General features: G+C 36.0%; 1 protein-coding gene across 4 annotated transcripts; it reads right to left on the bottom strand.

The window, feature by feature from the left end:
* Positions 1–2,016: 2,016 nt before the first annotated feature.
* SOX30 (SRY-box transcription factor 30) lies at positions 2,017–26,983 on the bottom strand. 4 transcript variants are annotated; one of them, XM_058170887.1, is made up of 5 exons: positions 25,995–26,983; positions 17,798–18,037; positions 16,279–16,542; positions 7,239–7,731; positions 2,017–3,742 (listed from the first exon to the last, which is right to left on the bottom strand). In XM_058170887.1, the coding sequence occupies exons 1-5, from the start codon at positions 26,974–26,976 to the stop codon at positions 3,361–3,363; spliced, it is 2,361 nt and encodes a 786-aa protein (XP_058026870.1). In that variant the 5' UTR covers positions 26,977–26,983; the 3' UTR covers positions 2,017–3,360. The 4 variants fall into 4 exon arrangements, with proteins under 4 accessions (XP_058026870.1, XP_058026871.1, XP_058026872.1 ...); XM_058170888.1 differs by having other exon boundaries at positions 16,279–16,515; XM_058170889.1 differs by lacking the exon at positions 17,798–18,037.
* Between the last annotated feature and the right edge of the window lie 447 nt (positions 26,984–27,430).

Genomic DNA, 27,430 nt, shown 5'->3' with positions numbered 1-27,430 from the left:
TGAAGAGACCAATTTAAAGACCTTCATGAAGTGATGAGAGTTACGAATTGGTGCAATACCTTTTGAGAATTGTAATGCTATTATAATTCAACTTCGCATGCGGCCGTCTTTTGCACCTATGAACCTATTGATCACTCAGGACAATAGAGACAGTAAGAGACCTCTGCATCTTTATGTGCTGAAATTATGTACATTGCACACCTCTATGTGGCATGTCTACTGTTGATTGAATTCCTGTTCTTGGGTTTTCATAACTTCCTCTATCTGTTCAGTTCTCATTCTGTTCTATGAACTGTACAGCCCACATACCTATTTGACTCTATTGCCTGGGCAGAATCAAGCAATGGTCCTCAATACATTTTAAAAAAAATGTTATTATCACTTTTTCCAACTGGGCACTTTCTTGAGGAGAAAATGCACCATGGCTACGAAAAAAACTGTAGGTTTAACACTCTTCCAACATTCTTCAGAATTCTTTGAAGATTAGAATCACCTCTGCTTTTGAGATCACACCAATGTACTGTGGTTCATTCCTATCTCAGCTTAATCTTCGCTACTGTTTTAGGATTTGTAAGAAGTGCAGAGCCTTCAGGCAAACCTACCTGTGGACACACAACATTGATGTCATATAGCTTTCTACATTTGTGACCCAGGTAAACCATTCTGACTGTGTCTCAGAAGAGTTTTAATGATGGCAAAAGTCCTTGATGGAAGGAATTCCCTTAATTCAGTTCATCTTATTTCATCAAAACATACATGCATACATATAATGCTATATATCTTCCATACAGAATTAATGCCCTCTTCCTCTGTTCTCTGTGGATGCCTGCATAAAACAAAACTTATTCTAAAGGGGAACTGCATTACAATTTTGTTTGTGCCTTATGCCCAATTATGCAAGATAAAATGTAATAGGGATATTGTTTATAAGCTGAGCTGCCATTTTTGTTTTTAGAATCAGCAGCCCAAATATTTGTTTGCTTACATTTTTTGTACATATAAAAGAAAATGTGCAAACTTTCCCTCTTATTCTATACAAAAAGCTTGGGTTTTTATTTTAATAAGCAGATTTTGCTTTGAGGTTTATCCCACAGCTGACAAAACCACTGGTCTCTATGATAGAGGAATGTCTCCATGAGGTTAGTTGTTTACTTTCTGATTTCAAAAGTCAGCAATTTATTCTTCATATTGCAGTTTACCATTCTGTCAGATTAAAAAGCTACATAAAAAATTATAAATTCATATCTTGATTTTTCTTTGCCCTGAAATAGCACTATATTGGGCAAGCAAAAAGTTGTAAAAATACAGTATGCTACAGCTGATGATCTTTTTTATAATGGCATTTTTATCATTGTAAATTTTTAATCTGAGGTTTGTTTTTTTCCCTTTTTGTTATCACATAATTATTTCTTCTTTTACCTTCTTTCAGTCTGGAAAATGTAATTTTTTTTAATGAAATGAAATGTGACTTATTTGAGCCAGAATAGCATGGTTACTTTTGTAATTGTGAATAATGATGCTGAATTGCAGGATCATCTTTTCTGTATGCTGCCTTGCTGGGAATTATAATCTAACAAATTTAGAGGACTGTAGGTTGGGAAGAATTGGCTTACATGGATTCTTCTACTTTTCTTAGGATGTTCAAGATCTGGCTAGGCCTCTGCTTACCTGTCCTTTTAGTGCTGCTATTTATTTTGTGGTATTTACATATTGTAAAGGAAACAAAAAAGAACAATTGTACACTGTGTTAGACGGGATTGCACAGACTTTTTTTTCCCTGGACCATAGCACGTTTGCTCACAAGAATTCTTGAAGACCAACTTTCCCCCAAAAGCATATTTGAAGTATATGTTTAGAATATATCAGGTATTCTAAATGACATCAGCATTATATATTAGTGCTGATGCAAAAGTACTATGATCGTTAGCAAAAATTACCAATCAAGTATATAATTTCCTTTTCATTCTTTACATTTTTTTCTGTCCAATAAGGGCTATTCTCTTTTAATACATATGATAAGCTAATTCACAATTTAAATGAAATGTCATGAAAAGGATTAACATTTTCAATCAACTTACAATAGTTAGAGCATACCCTTTGTATGATTATCCTTAAAACAAATCCCTCCAAGCAATATTAAAATTGATAACCACATTTGACCTTATCATATACATACAAGTAAAGGTCATAATTCATTGTTTGTCACAATATAGAGAGGTAACAACATACAGTTCATGTGATTTTATTTTAACATAACAAAAATGGAACATCTATACTATCAGCCCCTTTCCCCAAAACAGAAAGAAAAGTGTAGCTATAAAATTGGTTTGTAACATGAACAAATAGCTTAGTAATGTCTCATCTTCTTTACAACTACTTTTGAAGCACTACATTTTAAAATTTATTATTTGCAATATTATTGTTACTTATATTCTGGTAGAATCATAACCTGCTTGTATACAACTGACAGCTAGATTGATTCTTACTTATTCTTAGAATTATATAACTGTTCTATTTATATGGATGTTAAAAATGAATTGTTCTTGCAGAGGAATAAGTTAAACCATAAGAGGGGCTGCAGACCAGATAATTACATAGCAATTTCAGCATAAATATAGATTAGATTCTGGAACAACTGTAGTTGCTTTTTTAAAAATAACTATTTTTAACACAGGCCAGATTTTTAAAATCTGACAACTCTGACTTATGTATAACAAAGTGTGTGCACACCATGGGCACAACAGAGAAATAAATACATTTTTTATCTTGATAAAATTTAAAATCTCACCATGTCACCAAGGAACAGAGACTGAAATAGGAAAATGAAGTTTCCCATCATAAATATATGATTCTATTTAAATTAAGGTCTGTATTTGCTCAACAGATTTTTAAAAATGTGGTAAGTTGCACACAATTATGTTGCTTCTAGCATTGCATGACGCAAGATATATAGGGCAATGCCCTGATTTCATTAATTATCAAACTTCTTCAGTGCACTTTTTCAAATGGAAAATGTTGACAAATCAAATTTAGCTGAAAGTAGAATCAATAAGGTACACTATTCACATGGTTTCTGGAAACATTACCCATAACATTCAGCTAAAAGGCACGAGGTAACTAAATGAAAAAGTCTTTCACCATCTTAAGAGCTGCCTTGATCAGCAGACTATGCAAAATTAATATAAAAAGATACAGTACCTGTGATGATACATTGGTTCAGGAAGTCTCCCATGTGTCATAAAAACTTTGGAACAATCTAGATTTACTATGCCTTCTAGATAACACTGACTAAAATAGTGTTATATGAGGAACATGTTTTATTTCATGTTTTAAAAAGTATGCTAGATTTGATCTGAAAAATTACAAATCTCTCAACACCTTTCCTTCGTCCTCATCATCACTATCAGTCACGTTGACTTGCTGTACACTAGAAGGGGTGGAAGGGGTGGCTGTAAAAACATTTTCAAGGGCCCCAATGTCCAACTGTGGCATAGGGTTTAAATACTCCTCTTCAGTCTGACTGTGGCTGCTGTAATAGGATGTCCCTTCCAAGCTCTCACAGCTGTGGGAGTCTTCGCTATGTGTGTGTTCATCAGAATATTCTCTGAAAGGGTAGTCTCTGTTCAGGGCAGAAAACATGGCCTCGTGCTTTTGATACTGGTCTTCATAAAAGCCAAGGCATTCAGGCATGGAGCTGGGAAAATTCCCATAGCCAAAAGGAGGCCGGCTATATGGACATGTGCTGCATCAAAACAAAGAAAAAAAGGTTACTTCGATTGCTTTGCCATAGGACTGATATATTACTACTAACACATATAGGTAGTTCATGACTTACAATCATTTGTTTACTTGACTGTTCAACGTTACAATGGCACTGAAAAAAAGAGAGACTTATGACCAGTTTTCACACTTATGACACTGCAGCATCCCCATGGTCATGTGATCACAATTTAGGCACTTGGCAACTGGCATGTATTCAGGACAGTTGTACGGTCCTGAGGTCATGTGATCACCATTTGTAACCTTCCCAGCTGGTTTCCAACAAGCATAGTCAATGGGGGAAGCCAGATTTGCTTAACAGTCACTTGATTCATTTAAGAACTGCAGTTATTTGCTTAACAAAAATGGTCATAAAATGGGGACAAAACTCATTTAATAATTGCCTTGGAAATTTTGGACTCAACTGTAGTCATAGGTTGAGGACTACCTGCATAGCAGGTCTTTATTTAAGTCTTGAGTTAAACTAATAGAAAGATACATTCTCTTTCAGGCTGAAAACAATATTTTACTTTTCAATAGAAGGAACAGTTTGCAGCAGGATAAAAAGTTCACTTAATTTAAATTCTGTTAATGTAATTTAATATTTAATTTATATGTTTACTTAAAGATATTATAGATATTCCCCGTATATTTTCTAATCACATTTAAATTCACAGTTCTGTAACAACTTTTTGAGGTCTATAGCTGCATTGCTGCAAGGTCTATAGACGCAGAAAGTAGAATATTGACTGGGTAATTCTACAGAATAGAAATCAAGCCAGAGATAGGACAATTCAGCCACTTACCCCAACTTTTAATAAAAGCTGATTTAATTAATGAATGTATAGTATAGCATTCATCCCAAAATAATAAAATAGCTTAGGGTGACATAAAATAAATAAAACCAATAAACACCCCAGCAGCATCCTGAACTTAAATAGAAAGGGTTAAATAAAAATTAAAGGCAATTAAAAATTATATGATGATAACTAATGCCATATAGTCTGCTTTATTATTTACATGAAATGTTGACTAGTACATACATATATGCATGTATGCATGGGTATGTATCTCTATTCTCCTTCAACTCAAGCTCCTGATAATTTGGATGGATGGATGGAAGGATGGATGGATAAATAGACTGAATGGGGTGTAAATTGTTTCAAAACTGAAATTGCACTTTTGAAGCATTTTGAATATCTATCATAAACACAGATATATACACTCATATACAGAAATACAAGGTTTGAATGCATACAGGGAACATGTAATTAGATATCAGAAGCAAATTAAGTAGGTGAGGTATTGTGCTGATTACATTTAGCAATTTACAGAAAAGTTGCTGTTGATCAAATAACTTCCTGGCATTGAGTAAAGGAACTCATGTAGTTCTGGGACTTTATGATTAACATTAAGATAACCATTATCTTGTATTCTGCATTTCATTTCCCCCCCCCCCAACTCCTCTATATTGTAACAAACTAAGTTCATCTCTGAAATCAGTTCAAAATGTTGGGCTTTTATAATGAGCCCTGGTGGCACAGTGTATAGAACGCAGTATTGCAGGCTAATCCTGCCCACAGCCGAGAGATTGATCCTGATGGGCTCAATATTGTCTCAGCCTTCTATCCTTCCAAGGTTGGTAAAATGCGGATCCAGATTGTTGTGGGCAATATGATATAAACTGCCCAAAGTGCTGTAAAGCATTGTGGAGCAGCAGAAAACAGAAAACAGAATAACAGAGTTGGAAGGGACCTTGGAGGTCTTCTAGTCCAACCCCCCTCCTTAGGCAGGAAACCCTACACCACTTCAGACAAATGGTTATCCAATCTCTTCTTTAAAACTTCCTGTACCGTAAGACTAAGCACTATTGCTATAATATTTACCTTCACTGGCAGTTATTTTTGTCTTGAGGCTCATGTCTTATACTGCAAAACCCTAAATACTAACAAGACAGGTGATTGATCCAATAAACAAAAGCACTCTTATACCAAGCCATACAAGCTAAACAGACTTTTGTTTTTAACAGTCCCCCTTTGCATTTAATATAAATGCAAGTTTTTTCTCAACAAATTGACAGAATCTGGACAGTCTTCTATAGGCTTGGCAGGGCATATTGATTAGAGGGGATACCAGAGGTGATAGTTAGACTGGGGAATAAAAAAAATCCCAGATGGGTAAATTAATAAAGTTACCACGAATCAAGCTTGTCTTGGAATAAATTTTACTTAACGTTTCTTCTGACCTATCCTGCCCCGATTTTTAGTAACTGCCAGATTGTAAATGCTATACACAACATGCACTACAGCAGCCCCGAAGTGAAATTATCATTAACATTGATAAGGATATCCTTTTCCAGAATAAGAACATAGCTAGCTAGCTAAAATTAGAATACTCTGCTCGTTTCTCATTTTCTTACTGGGTACTTTCCATATCACACTGTTCAGTGGACCCTTGTGGAAGGTTAAAAAAGTGGTAGTCGTCTACCAAGGAAAGATTGACTTAAGGGGAGGTTCACATAAATCTAAGGTATATTTTATTCTGTTTTAGTGTGTTGTATAAATTCAGACATTACATGTACAACATGCTTTATGGTTTACTGTCTTGTACCAACCACTGTAGCTTATTGAACAATCTGTGCTTGTACATTTACCATATACTTAGCCAGATGGCTGAGTTCAGCACAGAAGTGATTATATAAGAGAACTAAAAACTCAGCCAGCTTAGTGTCATGGTGAAATGCTAGTCTAGAACTCAGAAGATTATGAGTTCTAGCCTCACTTAGGCATGAAAGTCAGCTGGGTGACTGTGGGCGAATCACTCTTTCTCAGCCCAACCCACCTTAGAAGATAGTTGTTGTAAGAAAAATGGGAGACAGGAAAATTAGGTATTTGTCACCTTGATCGACTGATATATATCAGAATTTCACCACAACCAGTACCATCATCCAGTCTTCTTTTCGAGGAAGACAGTGGATTCAGGTCAAAAATATATACATGCCCCGATTGTAATGGGTTTATACCTAACTTAAGAAAAATCAAGAGTGCAAATCAGAGACTGAGCCATTGGGGTTTCAGGTCTCTAATCAAAAACTGTTGGGTAGAGCCCCAAACATTCAGATTGTCTCTTGGAAAGATTTGTTTTAATAATTACATGAGTATGATGATTCTGACTTGTTTTTTCTACTTGGAAGGTCTTATTTTATGTTTTCTAATAAAGACTTAAAAAGAGACAATAATGTACTAGTTAGGTTTAAAAGACTAGACATGGGAGAAAAAATCTTTAAAAGCCTCTATGGTGACTGGAAAATTTGGAATTTCAGCAGACTGGAATGCATGGAAATTCCATATGAAAGGAAGCAGAGGGAAAACAGAAGGAAAATTGTCTAATGTTATTGCACTTTTGCTAACAGTAACTGCAAACCTTGGCATAGTGTGTCTAATTACCTATTCCAGAATGCAAGTATGTGGTTGCATTACCTTGATGGGAAATAATGAGGTCCTGGTAAAAAGTAAGGATGGTGAAATGAAAATCGAGGAGGAGCTCCAAAGAGAGTTGCTGGATGACCAATGGGAGGAGGCTGATAAACGTGTGGATGAGGGATAGGTGGTGCTTGAGGAATGGGTCCATTTCTAGAACATGAAGAAACACCTGAGTATTCCTTGGGGGGTTGGCTATTTGAGACACTGTATCTAGGGTGAGTAGTGCTTGTATTATTTGGGGTCCTGCTTGAGCTTTCAATAGAAATCTGGTTGGATCTCTTTATAGAGCAATTTGTTCCTGAAGATACACGATGAGCTTCTGTTGGGGAAGGTGCAGCAAATCGTTGAGGCTGAAGGACTGGCCGAATTGGCAGGTTTGCAGTTGAGGCAGCTAATGGTGTTGTGTTTCCTACACTTGGCTGGAACAGGGTAATAGGGCCTGGATGCTGAGCAGAAGGAGCTGGTAGCTGGATAGTAGAAGCGGCTTCACCTTTGGAGAAGGAAAATGATCAGTTATAACTGAGAAACTCATATTAATAGTATTTTCTTATTTAAAGTTTACTTTATTTAATTTTACTACAAAATATTTGCCAACAAATAATAATTATACTATGTGTGAAAATTGGCAACGCTATATCTAATCCTGTTCCTGTCAAAAGTGGCGTTCCCCAAGGTAGTGTTCTTGGACCAACACTCTTCATACTATATATAAATGATCTCTGCGACCTCATCTCAAGTTATTATGTTCTCTTTGCTGACGATGTCAAACTATTTAATACCACCAATAATACTTCTACCCTTCAAGAAGACCTCGACTTAATTTCCGATTGGTCTAAAACTTGGCAACTCCAAATCTCAACCAGCAAATGCTCAGTCTTACATATTGGAAAAAAGAACCCTAATATCAAGTACAAACTTGATGGACATTACCTAACTGATGACCCCCACCCTGTCAAAGATCTTGGAGTTCTCATATCTAATGACCTTAGTGCCAAAGCTCACTGCAACTACATAGCGAAAAAAGCCCTAAGAGTTGTAAACCTAATTTTATGCAGCTTCTTTTCTAAAAACTCTACACTACTAACTAGAGCATACAAAACATTTGCCAGACCTATTCTTGAATACAGCTCATCCGTCTGGAACCCATACCACATCTCTGACATAAATACAATAGAAAGAGTCCAGAAATATTTTACTAGAAGAGTTCTTCACTCCTCCGAAAACAACAAAATACCTTATACCAACAGACTTGAAATCCTGGGATTAGAAAACTTACAACTCCGTCGACTTCGACATGACCTGTGTTTAACACACAAAATCATCTATTGCAATATCCTTCCTATAAAAGACTACTTCAGCTTCAATCGCAATATTACAAGAGCAAAAAATAGATTCAAGCTAAATGTCAACCGCTTCAAACTTGATTGCAGAAAATATGACTTCTGTAACAGAGTTGTTAATGCTTGGAACTCATTACCTGACTCCATAGTCTCTACTCAAAATCCCAAAATCTTCAACCAAAAACTGTCTACTATTGACCTCACCTCATTTCCAAGAGGGCTATAAGGGGCGTGCATAAGAGCACAAAAGTGCCTACCGTTCCTGTCCTATTGTTCCCTTCATCATATCAAATTGATATAGTTGATGCATATTTTTATACATATATATATTTTCTTCAAAATATGTTGTTTTATCTATAACAATTGTTTGTGTATTCTGTTGTGACAAAAGACATAAAAAAAATCATTACATGTGTTCTGTAAGTAATATATGCAGGACTATATTATAACCTATGCTTTTGTAAAAATTGTACTATGCAATTATACCTTGACAAAATAGATAAAGAATTATTAAAGTATAATTCCTTAAATCTGTTAATCTGAAAACTCAAAATTCCTTCTATTTTTGGAAACTTATTACTATTATCAACAATAAAAGTTTATTGATTAATGCTGTTTAATATAAAAAGGCATGGGGCTGGTTGATTTGAAGGACACCTCTCTCTAATCACACCTAACCAACAGATCCAGCAGGAAAGGCATGTGAAGAGGCCTATTCGTGAAGGAATGGCATCTAATGGGACCAGGGAGGAAAGGTTTATCTGCTAAGCGCCTACCTTTTGGAATATTATTCCTTTTGATGTAAGATTGGCCCCAACAGTACTGGCTGTCTAAAAGGGTCTGAAAACATGGCTGGCCTGGGAACCTGAAAACATGGATTGCTAGGAAAATTGAGCACACTGTTCCGCAGATTATGGGTTTTTGTTTTGTTTTTAAAGGTTGATTTTGTTTTAACTTTTTAAAATTATTTTTGTTATGTTTTTGGTTATTTTGTAGTATTGAATAGAATAGAATAGAATTCTTTATTGGCCGAGTGTGATTGAACACATAAGGAATTTGTCTTGGTGCATTCGCTCTCGGACTACATAAAAGAAAAGATAACATTCGTCAAGAATCATAAGGTACAATACTTAATGATAGTCATAGGGAAACAGTCAATATAAATCTTAAGGATACCAGCAACAAAGTTACAGTCATACAGTCATAAATGGAAGGAGATGGGTAATGGGAACAATGAGAAGATTAATAGTAGTGCAGACTTAGTAACTAGTTTGACAGTGTTGAGGGAATTATTTGTTTAGCAGAGTGATGGCCTTTGGGAAAAAACTGTTCTTATGTCTAGTTGTTCTGGTGTGCAGTGCTCAATAGCATTGTTTTGAGGTAGGAGGTGAAACAGTTTATCCAATTGTTTTTGTATTTTAAACTTTGTATGCTGTTCAGAGTCATGAATGATTTCTTCATTTGATTTTTATCTCACATTTATTACTGCGTATAAGTAATTCAAGGCAGCAAATGTTCCTAACACTCCTTCCCCCTCCTATTTTCCCCTGTGTGGTGAGTTAGGGATAGGCCCAAGGTCACCAGCCAGCTTTTCTGCCTATGGTGGGAATTAGAACTCACAGTCTCCTGGTTTCTAGACCAGCATCTTAACCTCTCACCAATCTGGCTCTTTATTTATCAAATAGAGAAACAAATTAGTACTGTATCTGTTATCTTAATATCCAAAGATATTTAGGATTTCACAATAGTAGTAAAGTTCTTCAAGTTCTTCAATTTTCTAGCTCTTTTCCTTCTGGAGATAATTAACTTTTTCAAGGAGGATAGAAAAAAAATAGTGGTGTGATTTCGATACTGAGGTTGATTCAAACAGGTGATCTTAACACCTCTTCTCACATTTTTATAATATCTGCAGTAAATCTTATATTCACCATCCATTCTATACTTTAAAGAAACCTAATTTTAGACTGTATTCTAGCAGGGGTGGAGAATTCTTTTAGCACAGAAGAGCTGAACTTTTGGAGTATGTTTGTGTTTTGAGGAGTTTTATTTTTACACAAAAATATGTATGTTTAAGTTTCACACAATTAGTTTTGAGCCAGTTTCCTTTAAAGGAAGAGGAAATGTTACTTTATTGCTGAATTTTAATAATACAATTGTAGGTGGGGCTTGGGAACAAAAAAGAAAACAAGGCTTACTGAATGTGAGTCTTAGCTGGTTTTTTCTTGATTTAAGTGCTATTTTGTAATTTCAAATAAAAAATAACCCACCATTTAAAAGAAGTTTTTTTGTTTCTTTGATGTTAATCAGATGATAAAAAAATATCTAAATTCTAAAGTGAAAATAACCTATTTTATGACTAGATTCGATGCGTATATCAATTTCTTGCTCATATCAAAATTATATCCTGTTTTTAATAAACAGGGGTTCCCAACTTGTGGGCCGTGGCCTATTCACAACTGGGCTATGTGAGTGGCTGGCTGTTGTGCATGTGTGCACGCACACACAGTCCCACTCATATGAGCAATGTGTGTGCACATACGCACATGCTGCTCTCACAAAACCATCCCCCGTTTCCCTCCTCACTCACTCCCCGCCAGGGGTGAAATCTAAAAATTTCCCCTACCGGTTCTATGGGCGTGGCTTAATTGGTGGGCATGGCTTGGTGGTCAGATGACTGGGTGGGCGTGGCCAATAACAATAAATAATAAAAATAATAAACAAAGTATAAAAAAAATAAGAGGTACCAAAAACCAACTTTCACACTTCACACACACACAACACAACACAATACAACTGACTCACACACAATGTAAAAGCAGCTGCACTTCACACTTCACACAGCCACAAAAAGCTCAAAAACCAATTTTCACACTTTACACACACACACCTCACACATACACACACACACAAAATACCACATACAGCTTTTTGAGATTTTGTGTGTTTGTGTAGTTAGAGTGAAACACTACAGAAACACACCAAATTTCAGAAAGCTGCACAAATATTTTATTTTATTATTTTATTTTATTTTATTTTATTGTGGACTTCAATTCCCAGAGTTCCTCAGCCAGACAGCATTAATCACTCAGTGGTGAAATAGATTAGCTAAGTTTAGATTAGTTCTGTCTTGTGCTAAAAGCAAAACTGGGGCTTTCGGGCTGTGAGCAGAGCCATGAGGTCGATCAGTAATCAGGTAAGTGGCTTAGACTCTTTTAAAAGGAGTTTTTCTACATGTTTTCTATAGAAAACATGTTTTTTAAGGTTCTGCTGATGAGGAACTCAGGTGAGATCCCCAGAGTAGCCTTTAATTTTAATTTTAATTTTTAAGTTTAAAGGCTGCCGATCTCAGCTGAGGGACGGGATCCTCAAAGGCTTTTTTTTTACTTTTAAAGGCAGGTTTCGGCTGAAGCAAAACCGGTTTTTAAAAGTAAAAAAAAAAACCTCTGCAGATGGTGTGGCTCAGCAGAGGCAGGGGGGTGGGGCCAGGGATTTTTGCAGCCGCCATCGCTACCGGATTGCAAGATCCCGTCCGATCCGGGAGCATTTCACCCCTGCTCCCCACCCCTACCCCGCTCCCGGCTTGCAACTCGGAAAGGTTGGGGAACTCTGTATTAAAAGGCAGAAAAGGCATGGGTGGAATATGAAGGATATTATCCATAGAACATACAAAATATACTCCAATAGCGTTCAGGCTTAAAATGGAAGTACAATATTATATTACTATAGGCCCTGCCTAGGAGTAAAATTGATAGATTTTTTTTCCAGTTTCCCCTTTCTCTTTAACAAACTGAGTTTTTTTCTTTCTACTTGAGTAGAACAAGAAATGATATTTTTGGTTACTGCAGAACTTGCAGCAGTTTGTGGCCAAAACTGCCCCCCACCCTCTCTTTACAGTATTCTAAACTGGCAGAGGTGAAAATGATTACAGATGGCCTTCACATTGCTTCTAAGGATTTACTGAATGAAAACAGTGATGATATGGAAGTACCCCATGATAACTGGCAATTGAATGAAGAGTCCATCTTATAGTACATTTTACCAGTCTTCTAAAGCATCTATGAATATCTGTAACCTAGTGGGCATGCATTGTGCATAAGTGCATTGTTTCATGTCAAAAGAAAATGGACACTGCTTGTTACAATAGATTCATCATTTTGCAAGTTTTGACATATACCTGTACACACATGGTAGATGCCACTGGTAATATGGGGTAGCGATGGGTCGGACATGACTTCACAACTAACAACAGCAAACAGAAAATCAGCCTCAAGAAATGGCAACACCCAGTCATGTGATCTATAAAGTTATAAAGGGTTAATCCTGGTTAATATCTGATTGTAGTCTGGGAGATATGTTGGATTAGAGAGTTGGAAATTTTATTCTGAGGGAAAGCAATGGCAGACCACTTCCATTTCATGCCAAGAAAACTGTGTAGAGGATATGTCCAATTCTGCAAATTAATTTTCACTCTGATAAAAACAATGAACAGATATATATGGTCGTAATGTAAAGGTTGGTTCAGAGACTGACACAGATTTAAGGAGACAGCTACCTGCAAACTTCCCTTTTATGGAAAGAACTGGGTCCACAACTGTGTATAACAGAACTTTTTAAAAAATGAAGAAACACTCCACCATGCATCGGGGGATAAATTGGTTCTAAACTTGAAATAGTGTGCATTTGGAGAAATAGTGTGCCTTTGGAGAAATTCCATCCAGAGGATGGTAGACGACAGGAAGGTCTGGAGGAACGTTGTCCATGGGGTTGCGATGGGTCAGACACAACTTCGCAACTAACGACAAATTCCCTTAATTTTAGTATGTCTAATTAAAAAAGATTCTGAAATTCTTATTTGGAAGAATCAGTTTCACTTGAGCCAGTTGTCATAACATGACACCAGCCATTACAAAAGAAGCACATTTCTGGTTCCAGTTATTATAGAAGTGTGAGAAAACAGACCAGAGTGGTGTTGTCAGAAATTGCTTATATGTGTTTCATTTGGGTTTAAGGAATTTTTTACAGGAACTTTTGGAGGCTCATCTTTTAGAAATAGATCAAAATTTTAATGAAATGGAGAAAGAAATATTGGATTTTAAAGATATCGTGGAAGAGCAGAGGAGGGATATGAAAATGGTAAAGGATACAATTACGCCATTATTGGTATCTAGTATTCAGATGGAGGAAAGACTGGGAGAACTTAACCAAATTAATTTAGATTTGCAAAGGAAAATAAAGGAAGCTCAAACGAATCAAATTAATTTGAATTTAGAAAATAAAATAGATAATATTCAGGTTAAGGTGGATAGGGCAGATGAAGAAAGGGTTATATTACAATATAGATTAATGGAATACGCTATAAGAATGAGGGGATTAAAAGAATGCAGGCAGGAAAATTTAAAAGAGATTTTTACTCAGGCCTTTGCCAGATAGATGGAGTGGAACCAGAAGATTTTGAAGTTAATATTGAAAAAATCTATTGTGTTAATTAATGGTTGGCAAGGCAGAAGCGATTACTGAGAGATGTGGTTATTTATTTTACAACTAAGAAGATTAGGTATGGAATTTTACAAGCATTTTATAAAAATAAATTTCAAATATTAGGACAAGATATAATAATGATGAAGGAAATTCCTCCTAAAATGTTAAGAAAGAGAAAAGAATTTGCCTTTTTAGTGGATGAGCTTAAGAAACATCAGATATATTTTAGATGGGAGGTTCCAGCTGGCTTAACAGTGAATTATAAAGGAAGAAAGTATTTTCTTAATACAGTTTTTAAAGCAAGAGATTTCTACACCAATGTATTAAAGATTGGAAATCCTTTATTGCTAGATGCTAAGTTGATTGGGAGCAGATGGTGGAAAATGTGTAAGATAGAAGACAAGGGGAGGGAGAATGTTTAATTCTAATAATGTTATTTGATTATGGTTAATCTTTACAACTGATTTATTCTGGATATAAATTATAGATGTAATTTTAGGGATATTATTTGATATATGTGAGGTACAAAGAAATGGGAAGATGGAATATTGTTTAATTTTGGAGGATAGACAGTAAAATTTATGAATTTGGATTAAATATGATATTTGAGAGATTGTTTATGGATGTAATGTTGTTATTTGGTTAAACAGAACTTAATTGTTATAATTGATATATTTCGGATATAAGTTATAGGTGTAATTTTAATAATGTTATTTGACATATGTAAGGTAAATTGAAGATTCTAATTATTACAATTGACATATTTTGGATTAGCAATGCTATTTGATGTATGTAAGTGATATTAAAGATATGAGAAGATAGAATATTGTTTATTTTTGGAGATTGCACAGTAAAATTTAAGAATTTAAGTTGGAAATATGAATTATTTTTGAGAGACTGTTAAGGAAGAAAGGTATATTATAGAAGAATTCCTGATGAATACTGGAAGATGGAATGCTGTTTTGGTGTTGATCGATGAAGACTGGATATTAAAAACTATGTACTTTATCGAAGAACTGGAAATACCAATTTAATCGGAAGATTCTGAAGACTTTAGGAGTGGAATGGACTGATATATAATGGACTGGAAGAAGAATGTATTTTCTGGAAGGGGAGTTAAGGTTTTAGAGAGAGGAGTGACTATGGATTATGATTTATGTTGTATTTCAATTTATGATTGTTAATTTTATACCCTGTATTTTGTTCTGGGAAGTCTCGGGGAGTGGAGGGAGGGGAAGGAAGGGGGAGGGGATGGAAAATGAAGGATTATTAATGTACAGAAATGATTGAAGATATGTAATTAAAAAATAGAAATAATTTGAAATGAAATCGGGGCTGCTCAGCTGCCATTTCAGAAGGGAATGGAAAGGGAGAGAGGAGTAGAGAGAGTGAAGGAAGAAAGTAGGTACGAAAAGATAGAGATAGAAGAGGGGGAAAGGAGAAGAAGAAAAAGAAAAAAAAGAAAAGAAAAAAAGGGGGGGAAAAAAGAAACAGACCAGAGTGTTGTTGTCAGAAATTGCTTATATGCGTTTCATTCGAAAAGAACGTACTTTCTGGAATTCTTATCTTGGGAGTTCTGGGAAATTTGTTCATTAGATTGTTTCATTCCAGGCTGGTGGCAAAAAATTTTGATACTATGTAAGTCTCACCATGTGGATTCACTTAAAGGCGATTTTACTTAGTAAGAATCAAATTTACACATTTGAAAAAAAGCTTATAAAAGTATGGTTATATTTTATCAGCTTGTTTAACTTGATGCAGACAATAAGCACAATATTTAGCTGCTAGTTTAAATATTTCTACAAAACCGTGCTATGAATGTGCTTATAGGAATTAAAATTCTTATTCCAAAGGTGCTTTCAAAAAGGCAACTGGACTTATTTGATTTTTCTTCAAGACATCTCACCCAAGAAGCTTCTTCAGTTCTAAATAACTAGTGGGGAATGGAAAGGATTTATACTGTTTGCAATCACCCACTATGAGGGTCATTAAACCATCTGGTGGTTAATCTGGATCCTCAGAGTCACCTGAATCAATGAGTACCAATGAGTGTGGAACGGAGTTGGGACTGTTGAAAGGGCTGCACAGTAAACAGGAGATGTGTCCTATCCCTTCCCCACTGTTGAGAGTGGGCTGTTCAATTTTAACACCGATAGCCTCTTTGATTCCTCTTTCAAACCAGTTTAAATAATTCATATAAACAAAGAAAATGAACTTACAGACTGGATGTCCAATGCTGTTCTGTACGTTGGGTATAACCACAGAGTAGGTAGGTGATCGGAAAGGATAAATGGTAGTTGGATTTGTAGTAATAATACTCTGAGAAGTCCCAGTAAAGACAGTAGAGGCCGTCATTGGACTTGTAGCTATGATGTTCTGAGTTGTACCCGAGAATACAGTGGAGACAGTCAATGGAAACCTCTTCCTTTTGCCAGGCCTTGGCTGGTAAACCCAACCTGCAGAAATGTTAAAGAGTACGCCAGCTGAAAGATAGAATTTCTTTTGAAAATTCTTACCTAGTGAAGATATACATTATTAACAGTAACATAAACGTCTCTGCTGTTAAGTCAAAAAATCATATTTGCAAAAGAACACATATATATGTACAATATGAATAGGAAGCTTACAATCTCTCAGAGGGAAAGAGAGATACTGTTTCTTTCTATTTGTAATACCTCTAGTTACCATGGATTTTGGTTTGAGTTATATACAAACATGAGAGTCAATTTGGAGTCCTGGCGAAGGCATAGCCCCTACAATTTTCTTGGCAACATTTTTCAGAAGTGGTTTGCCTTTACCTTCTTCTTAGGGCTGAAAGGAAATGCCCCAGTCATCCAGTTGCTTTGTGCAAGATTATTACTCATACTCAGTATCTTTAATCACTACACCAAATTGGTATTCATGCCATCCATATTCTCATCCGATTGTGGCATAACTTTACAATCAAGACAGAATCCCAACTTTGTTAAATAAAACATTATTTCTGCTAATACTAAATAGAATTAATGCCCTTCTTATTCTATTATTCATTATATTTGCTTTAGTATTACATAATTTAGCTTCAGATTATTTTTTAAAACATGTATATAAAATCAGAGCCCTGGAAATTATATTATCTGAATTGTATTTCACTGGGAATAACACAAAGACATGCAATGAGTTTATACATTTAAAACAGGAACATCAGCAGAAATTATCAGCATTAATATAATTGGGTTAATTAATATTAACATATGCCTTTTGTTGAATAAACTATTTTTTCCCAGATGTAATTTCAAATAATTAACAAGGTTTACATAAATCAGTGGAAATGCACATTCACAAGACAGATGAAAGAAAAGTTGAGGCTTTCTTTCTTTTATTGTTGTGGACTGCCAGAGCCACTGAGAGTCTACAAGTTTAATAAATAATTATTTCCATATCCTAAATATATCCCACTTGACAAAATGGGAAAATCTTAGTGCTCATACTAATATACAAATGATTGATCTATGTGTGTGGTGGCATAATGTCACCATTCATTTGGCTACTTGTATGTCTTTGGGAGAAGATATATAAGTCAGAAAAAAACGAAGGAATTTTCCTCATTATTTATACATACTATGTTTTTTTTTTAATCTTGCAGGATTCTGTTTCCTGAATGATTATATTTAAACACCATTTTTCCATGCATGAACCTGTGGATTACCTAATGGCAATCAGTTATTAAAAATGTATAAATAATTGTCTCTCTAGTACCAGGAAATTCTTCTCTGTGTTTTTCTTTTATCTTCTGAGCTTCATCATAATAAGGTTTCTTTTGTTCTTCAGTGAGCTTGTTCCATTCCAATCCAAGCTGGACACTGATCTCGGCATTATTAGCAGCAGGGTTAGCTTTGGCTAAGGCTGGCCGATGAATTCTTGCCCATACCATAAATGCATTCATAGGACGCTTGACATGGCCATCTCTATCTTTGCTGAACGGAGTGTCTGGTATCCCTACGATAAAGTAATATTAATGTTTAGGTAATATAGGGATGGGTGGAATATACTGCTAATTCTGAGGTATTCTGTGGGCACTGAAGTATGATCCTAACAATTAATAATAAAATGGCTTTTCTCTACCTCAATTGCTGAAAATACTGCTTAATTCTGGCAACAAATGCAAACATTAGGCTCAAACACACCCCAAATTCTAAATTCTAATTATTATGATTATTATATCTGGCTGTAGATTATGAATTTTGGTGACTAGTACAGGGCCATTTTTGGCAAGTATCATATGATCTTATTGTAAAGTGAAATTATAAGATGATATAGGACAGTGAGGATTGTGTAATTTCCTTTTCTAATGCATATGGAAGAGATAGGAGTATGATTCCTCCTGGAGCCTTTATTCATCTTCAGGCTCTGCATTGATATTTTGGAGAATTATGTGCTTTAGACTGGGGACCTCCTCGAAGGAATTGTTGGAAATAGAAAAAGAGGAAAAAACTTGTTATACAAGTCCATTGGATTTTCTAACTAATTCTTTCTCTCACTACATGAAGCATGGTAAATGTTAGTAACTACATAAAGAACGAGCAGGTTCTCTACCAGTTTGGGGCAACTTTGACTTCCTCTTTGTCACAAGGCAAACTGTATTTGAACTAAGTGAGATTGTCAGGAACAATTTGCAAGATGGCACAGGGATTGGAAATTCACTAGGTGGTTACAAGACTTCTGCATACATTTTTTGAATCTAACTAGACACTGGGGTAAGTAACTCTAAACTGAGTGATAAAAATAATAAACAAACAAAAGCATGCTCTTGTATGAGGTTGCAATTCTACAATATCCCATGTTTCCCTCTGTAAATTACTCTTAGAATTTACTAATTACATCATGAACATCACAAGTTTATCCATTTATCCATGATTTGTCAGAATTAAGTCTCACAGTGTCCACTATATTTAAGAGTGTACCATACATGCCGTTCAATGGGGAACTACAGATTTATTTTTTTAACTTATGCAGTCTATTTGCATAGCTGCCCATCTCAATAAGCGACCCTGGATTAAAAAGAGCAGAGATCAGATTAGGTTTTCCTGTCCATATAATTCCACAATTTAAGCATAGCTATTGATGGTCCAATAGTTATGTTTAAATTGTGGAATTGTATGGAAGGAAAATCGTGAAAGCTATAAAATATACTGAAAGGAATACGATGTTAATGGAAGTTTCAGTTGGTACAAAATGCAGTGGCCCAGGTACGGGTACTTACAAATAGGAATTTGTCACATCTATTTTGTGTGTCCTGCAGTGGCTTTCTATTACCTCCCAGATCCAATTTAAAGTTCTACAGTTCCTGTCCTATTGTTTTTCTTTTCTTCTTCCTATATATATATATATATGCTTATACCTCCTTATATTTACTCATATATGTGTTTATATACTATATAATCTTTTTGTATGATACCTACATATATTGTTGTGACAAAATAAATAAAATAAATAAATAAAAATAAATAAATAAAATAAGTGTGAGTCTCAACTTATAAGGTCCTTTAGGGCTTGCTGCTGGATTATTTGCAAGACTGCATTTCCCCACTAGAATCATCTCAACAACTTTTGAGCCAGGAGAAAGAGCTGTTTGTCCCCATTTTCAAAAGGGGAGGGGAATTAAAGTCCAGAAGCATTATTTTTCCATGTTGGGGCTGGCTCACTGAAATGGTCTTCCATTGGAGGTTCGCTTGTCCCCAATATTAAGTGTTTTCCAGAAAAAGCTAAAAATGAGTTTTTTGGACAGCTTTTAATATTATTTTGCGTTTGTAACATATTTATATATTCGTAATATTTTTATGTTTACTGTTTATTATTTATTATTTTTAATTATTGAGCCACCAAGAATGTATGATTGAAGAGAAATATAAATCTGATAAAATGTAAATATTATGGAAATTACATTTGACATCAAAACGACTAAACTGATTTCTACAAGAATTACATGCATAGCTCCAGCACAGACTATAGTGGGAGTTCTTTAGTCTCATTATAACTTTCTTATAGCATTGCCATTTGATGGTACACTTCGATGGGTCATCCAGGACACTTATTCCCAATTAAATGTTATGGTTGACCTGCTGCAGACACTTGCATGAAAATAATTCCCATTTAACAAATGAAAATTACATTAAGATACTTGGGTTTTAGATTATATCATATTCTAGGCATACTGATTTTGAGTGATATTCATTGTTTAAACAGGTAAAAGGTTTCCCCTGTTCAGTCGTGCCTTTGCTCTAATCCAGTCCAACAAAGAGTCTCATCCCAACGAAGAGAATAGCAGAATAATAGAGTTAGAAGAGATCTTGGAAGTCTTCTAATTCAACCCTCTGCTCAAGCAGGAGACCCTATACTATTTCAGACAAATGGCTGTCTAATCTCTTCTTAAAAATCTCCAGTGATGGAGCACTCAGAACTTTTGGAGGAAAGCTGGTTAATTGTTCTCATTGTCAGGAAATTTCTGTCAGGATGAGAAACAATGTTTAGCAACTTCTCCCCTCTCCCGCTTCAATTGTTACATGACTATTCTGGAGGATGTTCTCAGATCTTTCAAGGGAACTTCTATCATTCAAAACGACCTTGACCATCTAACCGCTTGGTCTAAAAATTGGCAGCTCCAAATTTCAACCAGCAAATGCTCAGTCTTACATATAGGAAAAAAGAACTCTAAAACTAAGTACATACTAGATGGACATTACCTTACAGACGACCCCCATCCCGTTAAAGACCTTGGAGTTTTCATGTCAAATGATCTAAGTGCCAAAGCCCACTGCAACTACATAGCAAAAAAAGCTCTAAGAGTTGTAAACCTAATTTTGCGTAGCTTCTTTTCCAAAAACACCACACTACTAACCAGAGCATATAAAACATTTGCTAGACCAATTCTAGAATACAGCTCACCTGTTTGGAACCCTCACCACATCTCTGACATCAATACAATTGAACGTGTCCAGAAATATTTTACAAGAAGAGTTCTCCATTCCTCTGAAAACAACAAAATACCTTATCCCACCAGACTTGAAATCCTAGGCTTAGAAAACTTGGAACTCCGTCGCCTTCGACAAGACCTAAGTTTAACTCACAGAATCATCTATTGTAATGTCCTTCCTGTCAAAGACTACTTCAGCTTTAATTGCAATAATACAAGGGCAACCAATAGATTTAAACTTAATGTAAACCGCTTTAATCTAGATTGCAGAAAATATGACTTCTGCAACAGAATCATCAGTGCTTGGAATACTTTACCTGACTCTGTGGTCTCTTCCCATAATCCTAATAGCTTTAACCTAAAACTTTCTACTATTGACCTCACCCCATTCCTAAGAGGACCATAAGGGGCGTGCATAAGCGCACAAACGTGCCTACTGTTCCTGTCCTATTGTTTTTCTTTTCTTCTTCCTATATATGTTTATATGTGTATATACTATATAATCTTTTTGTATGATGTTGTGACAAAAATAAATAAATAAATAAAAATAAATAAAAATAAAACATTATTCTGCAAATGGTTATCATTTGCAAAGTCTAAGATACATGTCAATATGACTTACTTTTGAGTAGATATTAACAGAATTGAGCTCCAAAATATTTTGTAATACTTAATTCGTCTACAAACAAAGAAGCATGTGCAACAAATTTACTTCTGCTAGATTGTTTTATCTTAAAATATTCCACATTTGAATGAAAAGCTATAAACATTTATTCAGAAGTAAAAATACTTTTTGTTTTGTCAATAAGACTCTAAGACTCTTTGGTGTTTTGTTTCTAAATTAAGTTTACCTGCGACTAAAGCAGACATGGCTATAAATGTATATTGAATCAGGATATAAAAACATATACTACATGGCCCTACTGGCTTAACATTATGCTATACAGAGCCGAGGTGCACAGTAGTTAGAGTGCAGTACTGCAGGCTACTTCAGCTGACTGCTAGCTGCAGTTCAGCAGATCAAATCTCACCGGCTTAAGGTTGACTCAGCCTTCCATCCTTCCGAGGTGGGTAAAATGAGGACTCAATTGTGTGGGGCAATAGGCTGACTCTGTAAGCTTAGAAAGGGCTGTAAAAGCACTACGAAGCAGTATATAAGTCTAAATGCTTTTGCTATTGCTATTGCTATATACCATGATTTGTTGAACAAGCCAGTTGGTTGGGCTCAGAAAACACGCTGTTTCTTTAACAACAGCCTAAAAATCATACCACAACCCAGATGCCACCAATTAAAGGATGTCATTGAGTAGAGTCGAGGAAACTGGCTTTTTCCTTCATATCACCTACCCTTCAGACAGCTTGCTCACTTAAGATTCAGATTGCCCCAACCCTGCTGGCTTTTTGAAAAGCTTTTAAAACCTGGCTGTTTTCCCAGGCATGAAGATCAGAATAATTAGGTCTGTAAGGTCTTGTTAATCTATTGTAGCATGATCTGCTCTTGGTTGCTATTTTTGCTTTTTACTTCTTTTTTTTGCTAATGAGCTAGTTATTGCACTGGTGTTTTAAGCTATGCTAACTGGCCAGATATCAGCCATATAAATAGAATGAAATAAATAAGCTAAATCAATACCAAAACAAATCATATTATGTTATATGGATCAGGCTTCTTTCTGGGAGCAAGTTCCATTGAAATCAGTGGGAAACATTTCCAGATAACCAGGTTATCACCAGATGAATAGCATTCTGGTCAGAGGCTTGTTAACTGAGCATCTTGACAAATGTTTCTTCTCAATTGCCCAGGGCCGTTTTTTAGTCCCTCATCTCTATTTAGCGACCAACTCCTTGAAATCCAATTTAAGTATCACATCTGTCACTAAATTTACAATCTAGGAATCTACCAGTTCCCTTCTAAACAAGCCAGCAACACTGTATCTCATGAAAACAAATTCCAAATTTTCAAGAAGTACTAGGGTAGGTGAAGCAGTGTCTTTTATTTTCTTAAATGCAACTGTCAATCACTTGGAAAGCTCCTTGCAAGATAAGAGAAGCACTAAGAGACACCTGAATTCAAATGTTTGCAACTCGTCAACAAGCCAGTAGGATCTCTTAGCAAAAATCACATCAAAGAGTTTTGTGTGAGAAAACACCCTAATAGCTTCTGGGAGAAAAAATAGAACAGATACGAATGTAACAAATCCTATTTAGTATCTCTATCTGTTTATCCATAGTATGAAATTGTATTGTATCAATATAAACAATTTCAATTTTTTCTTAATTGAAAAGTCCAACCGTTTTACGCTGTAGTTAAGAATTTTTGTTCTGCATCTTTTCTAATTTTGTGGCAAGAATGTTGAAATAACAATTACATGACATTGTTTTTAAACTGCTGTAGACTTTTAGATCATATTTTAATTATGATTACAAACTTACACAAACATAAGAAACCTTCTGTCTGGAAGCCAGATCTGCATCTAATCCATCCAGTGGATTTATTTTTTCATTATTGCAACATATCTGTGACTTTTCAATGATTTGGCCATAACACCAATATCTTTGGCAATACTTAAATATTAAATGAAAAGAATAATTTTTACATTCATACAGAACACATAATGTTGTCCCCCTTCAAGACCCATATTTCCATTAACCCACTTATTCTGAGCGTACTTGAAATTATTTTTTTGTAGTTTTATACTGGAACAAGTATCTAATTTTCAGTTTACAGCAAAACAAAATCTGTACAACGAAGTTCACGTAAAAGTGTTCATTTATATAACACCTTCCATATTAAAATACATTGAAAGAAACATTAATAAATTTTCAGGCTCATTTCATTCATTTTAAAATTGCTTTATAATGACCGATTTTTGTCTAATAATATATTATCTAGCTATACTGAATAGCAGATAGTACTTCAGAAATTCAGGTAATAGACTTTCCCACAAAAAAATTGCCAGAAATGGATCTTTAGCATATAAAAACACATAACTCTGCCACGGAGATAAGAAATGCTTTTTATAAATATGTCTTCCCCAAATAAGAGTAATTTTATAAATTTTAAAAATATTTTCAAGAGTAGGTTTATTTACTTGATAATAAGATGATTACATTTGTGGTGTTTGAGTCTAAAAAAGATCCATATCCTAATACTGGACCACTTTCAATGTCAGCCAGTTTTTCTTTAGTTTTGGGTAAAGGTGTTCCTTTTTCGTGATGAGCCATGTGGAAGTTTCAGTGTTTAACTTTTCGCATATGAGTAAGAATGAAAATAAATGCTTGCACTCAGGATTTCTATTAGGAGAATATTATTTCACAATATTACAAACAGGAGATATTTTTCCTCTTTGTTTCCTAACTCAATATGACAGAGTCTACTCGTCTTCATGTAGCTCTATATTGATTTTTCTTGCTCATGTTATACTGTAATACACTTATGGAACAGACAGATTTTTAAAAAAAATCTCTTATGGACAGTCATATAATCAACATATAGCTGTTGTGAAATACACACACACACATTATACATAAATGGCTTTAGTGGTGGAAGACAGAATATTTCTGGCTCATGTTAATCTATGATAAACACTGCATATCCCCCCAAAAGAAAACATAAAGCTGAACTCAGAACATAGTTTTCTTCTTTCTCATTGACCATGAAATATAATTCACAATTTGTTTTTAACTTATATCACTGTTTCCACAATCGTATTAAATAATTGAGGATTCCATCTATGTATCATTGAAAAGGCATTTTATTAGCAATCTAGCTAAATTCAGCTGACATAGAAAAATGTTTTTTTTTAAAACAAAAATACAGAGATACCTTAGTGGAATAATAAAACTTCTGCCTTTTGATACCAAACTAGCAGATTTATACAGATGTTAGAATGTGAGACTTCAGAATGAACTTCTTATTTATATTCAGCTATGACATTCACTGAATGAACCATTACCTGCTCCTTGTTCAACCTCATTTGTTTTATAGGATTGTGACAATAAAATGGAGGACTATTCACTTATTCTAGCTCCTCCTAAACAGATAGCAAATAGCTGAATTTTTTTATTCCTGATTGTACCACTTCCTTGATCACAATTATCTGTGGTCTGGTCACCTCTCCCACTCAAGACTAGTATAATTTATTCTAAATAGGGTTACCCGTTCAAACAGGCTATGACCTAGTAGTGGCCCACGGCCCAAAGGTTGGAGACCCCTGGTTTATTGTTTTTGTTATTTCAGATATGTTTTTATCATTCTGCTTTTATTGTACACTGCCCAGAGTCACATTTGAGATATGGGTGGCTATACAAATTTGATACTTAAAAGCCTAACTCTTTTATTATAAATAGGGTTTTATGAATTGGTAATATAGGTTTTACTCTGTGAAATTAAATCCTAAAATAAATGTTAAGATTTTAGGCCCGTGCAGCATTTTTTATTCAATTTCAGAGATGTGTGAGCACAAATACAGCACTAGTCTTTAGCTTTTTAAAGCAGTTGCATCTTTTGGAATCAAATTTGAAGCGTCACACAAACCTATTACATTTTAAGCTGTTTTAGTATTCTTTGCCTCTGCCGAACAGTTGTTTTATCCAAGGCAGCAAACATACATAATACACTTTCCTTGTTCTATTTTCCTCAGAACTCTGTGAGGGGGATTGGGTTCAGAAAAATATGACTGGCACTAGTCCACCCGGTTAGCTTTTATACCTAAAATGGGACTAGAACTCAGTCTCCTGCTTTCTAGGCCAGCACCTTAACCACTACACCAAACTGTAAAACAATTTGAGAAGTATAATCCCTGTGTATTTATAGTTTCATGCACTGGAATATGCACTATTGTACATGAATTGCTGACTCAAAGTTTGAGGGGTGGGGTGCACTGTTTTATACCTTGAAATAATAGCAAACTCTTATTGTTCAATCCAGTGTTTATGCATAACTGCTTATGGTTAATATGATAAATTCTGACTAATTTCTAATACCTGCATCTGAGGGTAGTACTGTGAGAGGGACATCTTTAGTTTCAATTTTGACTGAAGGCTCCAGCAAGGACTGCATTTTAAGGGGCACTTGTGTCACTGGCACTTTAGTCACTCTTATAAGCTCAGATGGAGGTGGTCCCTGAAACTGGATCCTAGCCCCTGGAGGGACTGGATGGAGTGTAACAGGAATCTTCAGTTCTTGAGAATGCTGTGTTCCGATAGGTTGAGACAAACTAACATCCTGGCTAATGTGACCAGGACCACTGGAAGATGGTGGAGGCTTGGATGCCACTTCTTCCCTCCCTTTGCAATCCTCCTCAGGAGGCTCTACCAGTTCAGTTTTGATGGTCCCTTCTTTTGCAGATCCCAAGACTTTGGCATCACAGTTTTCTTTCAACTTTGCCTCCTTCTTGATCTCCTCCGTCTCTTCAACTTTCCCCAATTTGACTTCCCCTACACTTTTCACACTGCTACTACTTTCATCTTTGCCGCTGAGACGGTTTGTAAGTGTTTTAGGCTCTCGTCTTTTTTTCTTGTTGCTACTTCCCATAAAGAGTAATGGGTTCTCTGGCTCACGCTCCTCCGCTTTCACTTGTAACCCTTTCTGGTGCCCATTTTCTTCCTCCTCTTCCTGCTTTTCACAGGGTCCAGTTTCCGTCCCAAGGACAGGCTGGGAAAGCTGCCTGCCAAGACAAATCTGCTCTTCCAAAACATGTTGTTGCTCTTTAAAGGTCCCCCCTTCCCCAGGCTGTGGAAGTTTCTGTTCCTTGTGCAAAACACTTTGTTTGGGAGAGAGGGGGTGCAGGAGATGGTGCTGGGGAGCCTGTTTGGGAGGGAACAGCAGAAGGTGCGGGTCCCTGCCCCCCTGTCCTGGCAAAGGGTGCAGGAGAAGATGGTCCATGCAGGCAGTGCTCTGCCAAGCCGTGGAATGCAGAAGCCGGTGCTGCTCTCTTGGGGCTTCCTCCTGCGCCCCTTTCTCCATGCCGCAGCCCGCCCTTGATAGTAGGATTGTTACGGGATTGTGAGCTCAGCCCGGTCCTCTGTTACCGCCCGTTTGTTTGCTGCGGTTGGCTTGCAAACGTTCTCCGCTCCCCCTCCCCCCCAACTCCAAGGTGCACGCGCCTGCTCTCGACCCCGCCCTCTGGCTCGCGAGGGCCTCGCGCCTGCCGCACGTCGGCCAAGAAATGGCAATTTGTGGGGCTCCACGTGCCTCCTCACTTTTCCCTCCTTGGACTGTTGCCTGGAGGTTGCCATGGCTACCCTGGGCGCCACGTAACAATGAGGTCGCCCTTGGATACCGAGGGGAGGAACAGGCGCATGGACCCTACGTCGTGGCGCCGCTTTTTTGCGGAGGGACGAGTTTGGGCCTCGCCCCCCACTCCCCCCATTTGCCACCGAGCAAAAGGTGGTTTGCGGCATTTGAAAAAAAAAAACAT

This window comes from Ahaetulla prasina, chromosome 2 (assembly GCF_028640845.1).
Source record: "Ahaetulla prasina isolate Xishuangbanna chromosome 2, ASM2864084v1, whole genome shotgun sequence".
NCBI lineage: Eukaryota > Metazoa > Chordata > Lepidosauria > Squamata > Colubridae > Ahaetulla > Ahaetulla prasina.
The sequence above is the reverse complement of the archived record's forward strand: the minus strand, read 5'-3'. Positions and strand labels throughout refer to the sequence as shown.

What these genes read in the sequence shown, in the direction of transcription:
- SOX30 (XM_058170887.1), bottom strand. Translation starts at nt 26,976, where the DNA reads ATGGAGAAAGGGGCGCAGGAGGAAGCCCCAAGAGAGCAGCACCGGCTT. An exon ending in AGTACTACCCTCAGATGCAG is followed by an intron (nt 18,038 to 25,994) that starts GTATTAGAAATT and finishes ACTTTATCGTAG; the next exon opens with GGATACCAGACACTCCGTTC. An exon ending in ACACAGAGAAGAATTTCCTG is followed by an intron (nt 16,543 to 17,797) that starts GTACTAGAGAGA and finishes TCTATCTTTCAG; the next exon opens with CTGGCGTACTCTTTAACATT.